The sequence below is a fragment of the Varroa jacobsoni genome, unplaced genomic scaffold, assembly GCF_002532875.2.
Source record: "Varroa jacobsoni isolate VJ856 unplaced genomic scaffold, vjacob_1.0 scaffold_567, whole genome shotgun sequence".
NCBI lineage: Eukaryota > Metazoa > Arthropoda > Arachnida > Mesostigmata > Varroidae > Varroa > Varroa jacobsoni.
Window position 1 is genome coordinate 134945 of NW_019213469.1, and position 6000 is coordinate 140944.

The window sequence follows — 6000 nt, forward strand, 5'->3', positions numbered from 1 at the left end:
CCATCACCTGGCGTAAAGCAGCTAGTTTTTTCCCTTTACTCAACTGCTTACGACTTAGTCGTTCAGCCGTCGACAGGCCCGCTTATCGCCGTCACGGCAGCAAACGTCAGCCATCTTTATGGCCGCCGACTTGCGGCGCACGTCGACGCACGCACGAGCTAGAAACCAACAGGAGACTTGCCATATAGCCGATGTGTTTAGCATTTACGCGAAAAAATGTGTTGCGTACACATACAAACAGCCACCCACTCACGAACGCACAACACAAACAGCGAATTTACAAACTAGCACTTCTCCCACCGGACATATCACTGGGCCTGTTTAGGAACTGTCTGTCAATCATCGCTATACCGTACAATTGCGTCCGTTGGAAAAAATCGACCGTAAAGCATCTCTGATGTTAGTTGTCAGTACGGAGACATTTTTCTCTGCGATAAACTACTACTACTACTTCTGCATCGACGTCTATTCGGTCTATTTCGAATACATTTACATGCACTATGTGGACGCTATATAGTTTATCTCTTGCCACCGCCTTCGAGCGAGATACGCATGTAGAATCGCAGAGAACAAAAGCTTCGGCCGATACATCGCCTCAAAATACAATACTTCGGTCCATCTACGCGGGGCTGCACCTATGCTACTTATCGATACGAGAGTTTGTTTTTTGCCCTGATGCTAAAACCGGAACCGAAGATATACGAGATCGCAGCGATACGCAAACATCGTTTGTCTATCCGTGATGCTATTATATACAATGAGCCTCAACGTAAACAGGTCTCCCTTTTTCGAGTCTTATTGGGAACACGAATTGTACAGGAGCTATTTTGTCTCGTTGTTTTTTTCCCATAATAAATTCGTCACGTTTGCGAACGACAATGCTATTGGTTGGGCTTTGACAAGAAAAAATTTCGCATGCGAGAAAAGATTCTGGACGGAGAAAAGAAAAACTCTTTTCAACAACAGTAGTACGCCAAGTGTCCACCTAGGTTGCATTTGATTTGTCTCTTTTGTTTGTTTTTTTTTTTTTTTTTTCTATTCTTGTTTGCGGACAGCGAGATCAAGCCAAAAACACCAACGTTAAGCGAACATTTCGAAGGTTTTTAGCGGGTCATCCAAGTTTACGACAGTCGACAAACGCGTACCGCCACGAGGACGAAACTGGATATATCCGACACTGTACTACGTGCAGTAGAAGGTATAATACGTAACCATTTCAACGATAGAAAGTAGGTTCTCTCTATTGCCGTTCAAACGAAAGACAGTACAACGTTGAAGAAGAGATGTACCTAACATCGCAAGACAAAAAAAACACTGACTTCAATGCGGATGTTTAAGCTTAAGGCTCAGATCTAAAACGGCAACTCACTATAGCCTATTAACTAGCTCTTTAAATGTATATGCGAAACGCTTTACCTAGTTATTATAACAGGATCCCTGTCAATTGGGAAAATTGAATAGAAAAACGACGTTAGTACTAGTAGGGGTGTACATCATGAATAGCATCAGGTTGATCTGAACATGGCACCCTGTTAGTGTCATCCTGTTTTTTGGCTTGACCCTCAATTGTTAGTTATAATTAAAACCGGCATATTACCGATGGAAATAGTTTCACAGGTATTTGCTGGATTCGCCTAACCCTCGCCAAAAGCACCAGTCCCTAACCAAGCATATGTCGTTTCCGCTGTTGCTACTACACTCCAGGTCATAGCATTGTATTAAACGATGCAAACATGTGTGTATCGTACTAACGCTTGTAGCTGACGAGCTCAGCGCTCCACTGATTCGCATTTTTTCCTTGGCGACTCATCGGCCAAACAGGACCATGTCAGCTTATTTGCAATCGACCTAACCTGCATTTGCTACATGTCACCTACCTGGCGTTTTGTGCTGCCTAAGCATCGACTCGTCCGTCTAGCGCTTACCTCGCTTCGCCTCAATCAAAGTTGACTTGAGCATCAGGATCTGCAGAAGGATTAACCAGACGTAGAGGACTTTCATGATCCAGCCTCTTAGTGCTTCTGTATCATTCTTATTAGATAGATGATGAGCAGCCATAGAGATTGTCGATGATAATGGCCGATATCGTGACGATCAAGGAGGGATTCGCGCACTGTTGTTGCTCTATTTTCCTTACTACTCAATACACAACAACAGCAACGGCTATAGGTCGCTGACGGCGGCAAGAACGTAGGTAAAGGGTGGTGTTAAGGCTAAATAAAGAAGGCCATATAATCATCATCATCATCATCATGATACTCTTGCGCAGGCTCTTCCGGTTGGCCCTTAGTGATCACAAATCAGATGGGATCAACATGAATCTGCCAATAGGGTCGCTGCGATGGTTGCCGTTATGCTTTCGATTGAGAACGATAGGACAGTTTCCAATGTGATTACTACATTAGAATTCTATGTTAGCGGCAAACAATTTGCTACATTTCACTGCACCGACTCCCAATTGCTAAGTCCAATCACACTAACACTTGGAAAACTGGCACAACGTCTTTAGCAGACCACCTTGATGATAACTACGGTATATCCAATAAGCGTTTGCTACTGTTATTTCTTTAGTAATGACACGTGCACTTATTCCATGAGCTACTACGAGTTGAATCTATACTAGGACCGCGTCGTTTTGCAATCTGCTAGAGTTTCTATTCATTTGGCATAGAAAAATTACTCTACGAAGTACTCCCACGGGACTCACTCTGTGTATGGACCATACAGGTTGCCAGGCCGAGTCGAAGTCTTCAATCCGAACGTTAGAGTTATTAGAGTCGTTGTCACTCGGCTCTAAGCACCGATAGATAGCGGCACTGTTTCGTATGATTCGATAACAAATTGTCGAACTGTTTACTGGACCTTGGCATTGTGTTTTCCTCCATTGTTACAGCCATTTTCCGGGCAGTTACTATGATCGATGCATTTGCATAAAAAGCTCCTTTTAGCGCTACGGCGATTGACAGCAGTAGCTATATTTAATAATGTAACTAAATCAATATGTTCCCTCCGATCAAATTGAAGTTACGTAGGCTCTCTATTACGCAATCCATATATTAGCGCTCGCTTACTAGCGCTCTGAGCAGAAAGTTTCGTCTCAAATGTCGCAAGACATAATTATAGAGCACCAGCAGTCGCCGATAGTTACTCAACGGGTTCTAATACATTAAGTTTTTGTTGTCATTAACTGATGTAGAGTATAAGCAAAGAGCGTAACGACTAAATTCAGAATGCGTAATATGACGTTCCCTGACCGTAACACCAAATTTTTAAGTTTTCTTATACACTGCCGGGTGCTCATACACTCGGTGCTCCGAACGGCGCTCGTACGAAAACTGGCTCGTTGACTGACTGTAAATCCTGCTAGCTCGAACCGATGGGAGAAAGAGTCGTCTTGCTATGAACAGGAGGAGGCAACGGCCGCGGCGGCGGCGATAGGAACGATGGCACATGCCGGTATCCTCTGCCCTTGACAGTATGAGAGGGTATGTAGCGACCCTTTCCACTAAGCGCTGTTGTGGGGAAGAGAGAATGCCAACCATAGGCCACGGGTCTTGCTCGTCCCACTGTCTTTTTACCCCACAGCGCCAGACAGGCCAGACACTGTATGACAAACTGCATGTGCGAAATACCAGTATTTCAGTCTGTCTAACTGTACGGCAGCAACGCTCGATCTGAAATTTGCTTACAGTTCATATTGAGCTTTTCACGTAACTAAGTGCCCAACCGGCTGCCAACCGAAAAATCACCCCAACTACAACAATAGCCTTCCTATATGATCTCTGCCTGTTTCGTTGACGCTCTTGCGTCCATACAGACAGACATAACCCATAGTAGATAAATGTGGATGGCTGCAAAGTTGTCATGGGATAGCTTAACAATGCCGCCCTGCAGGCTCCAGGACTAATGTCAGTACGAAACGAGGCCCGCCCGTGCTCTTCTCTGTCTGCCTAGGTCTGGCCATACGATCAGAACGACGGGAAACAAAGGGACGTCTAACATGAACATCAGAGCCTTTGGGGTTTGGGTGGACTAATATAGAAAACGAATAAGGAGAAGGGGAACAAGCGTAGCGTAGCTGATGGCATAGGTAACAGAGAAGTAACGACAGAGTGTTATCCTAAACAGGAGATGGCCGATAGAAGGAGAAAAAACAGACTGACAGTGACAACGTAAAATAATCGTAGAAGCAGAAAGGCAGGATGATGCCTCATCGGTCAGGAGACGTCAGGCAAACAAGGAGACAGGTCGACAGCAGACCTCAGTCGGGAAAAATCCGAAGAACAACACTGATACCTTTACAGCTACTTTTACTATTCTTGCTGCTGCTGCTGCTGCTGCTGCTGCTGAGGACGAAAGTACGATAAATAGAGTTAAATACATATGTACAAATACATAAAGATATCTCTCGGAGGAAGGAATTGCTAGAGGTCCTATCGGATGAGCAACGTACGCGTTACGTGTCATATACATATATATGTATTTTTTTCAAAACAAAAAACTTGTTTATCTAAATGTTCGCTTAGGAGTAAAACGCAAAGTTCGATTTGTTCCCGTGTCAGATCGGGATCTGTCATTGGTTATTTTTGGCTTACTATCAAGCCCCATTATCGGATGTGAGCTAAAATCATTTTGAACTAATCTGTTATTCGAAAGTCATAACTAGGTAAGGCAAACGGGTAGAAGTATTAGCATTAGTTACAGATCACCCCCCATTGTGGCGGTGTCGAGCTCAGCTGAAAGTTCTCTTAAGAACGCATTGATCATTCATACACAGATAGCTTTTTTTGGGTGACAAGTAAGATAAGTAGCACAACTGAACTAAAAACCAAGATAATCTTTGATAATTAATTTCGAACAGTGATTTCTACCTTATCGAAGGCCTGTCATCCCAAAACCGTTACAGACTTGGAGTCTGTGTCGATCAAGGAGGAGATGTTGCACTCTCGTTGCGATCAACCAGATTTTGGCCAATAGGAGAAGTATTACAAATGATTTCGAACTCAGTTGTAATTATACAAACCCTTATAAGTGAAGTATGCAACGCTTGCGTTAACGCGATCAGTTCGGAAATCGTAGAAACGAATAGCAGTGGCACTTGAAGACGACAAAAGCAATCGTCCCCTATGAACGTGTTTAACACCTAATGCAGGCCACGGAATCGTACCTTTTGACAAAATGAAGTATTTTCATTATCATGAAAAGCTCTGCATTGACCTTTATCAAGCTAATTACGTTTGCAGTCGAGTGTTACACCAACGACCGGACCCAAACAAACCAGTCTCGAAAACGAGAAGATTCATTATAGGAAAGCCGAGTTAGACAACGTAATCCGAGAGTCTAATGGCAAAAAGATCATGGGTCGTGGACTATTCTATAGCCTTTCACTCTGACAGAACATCTATTAGCTCGCTAGACGTATGCATATATGTACGTGTACGTTTGTATCTATGCTCAAAATTAACCTATTTCTAACATCGATTAACCAACACCTTACTGACTCTACTTCAGTATTACGCCTATAAATAAATGACAACGGTAAGATGGCTCAAGCAAATATTCTGTCAAAAGTGAAAACTAGACCTATAAAGCATGCACCTACACAGACTTCGATGAGTGTTGGCATCGTTTCAACCTTTAGGTATTTGAAGGACATCAGACCCAGCTGGCATTTTTATTATAGAAAAAAATCTCAAGTTAAACTTTTGAAAATTGTAGGTTGTACACTTGACAATGGCCTAGGCCATGTTTAGCTCTGAACAAATGTCAGTTATAAACTGTCTACGAAGTTTTTATGGGCTTAGTATTCTAATAGGTGGCTCGAGTATTTTTGCTTTGCGTCAGGTTCGGGTTCCACAGAGGGGTTATGTTGAGTGGAAAAAAGGAAGGACACTTCTCTATTTTTGCTTGCCGACATCAAAATACTGCCGTAACAACGTCGTATAAGATTGTCATCTGTCAGTCAAGCCCCAAGTTGGTTTACTGAGATCAAAGATAGCG

At 43.2% G+C, this 6000-nt stretch overlaps 1 protein-coding gene across 1 annotated transcript in view; it reads right to left on the reverse strand.

Moving 5' to 3' along the window:
• The window catches only part of LOC111261549 (uncharacterized), a 42313-nt gene extending 38901 nt beyond the window's left edge, over positions 1-3412 (reverse strand). The window contains exon 1 of the mRNA XM_022835140.2: positions 1926-3412. Coding sequence (XP_022690875.1) covers positions 1926-2058 — 133 coding nt within the window. The 5' untranslated portion in view covers positions 2059-3412. The remainder of the gene's footprint in view (positions 1-1925) is intronic.
• Between the last annotated feature and the right edge of the window lie 2588 nt (positions 3413-6000).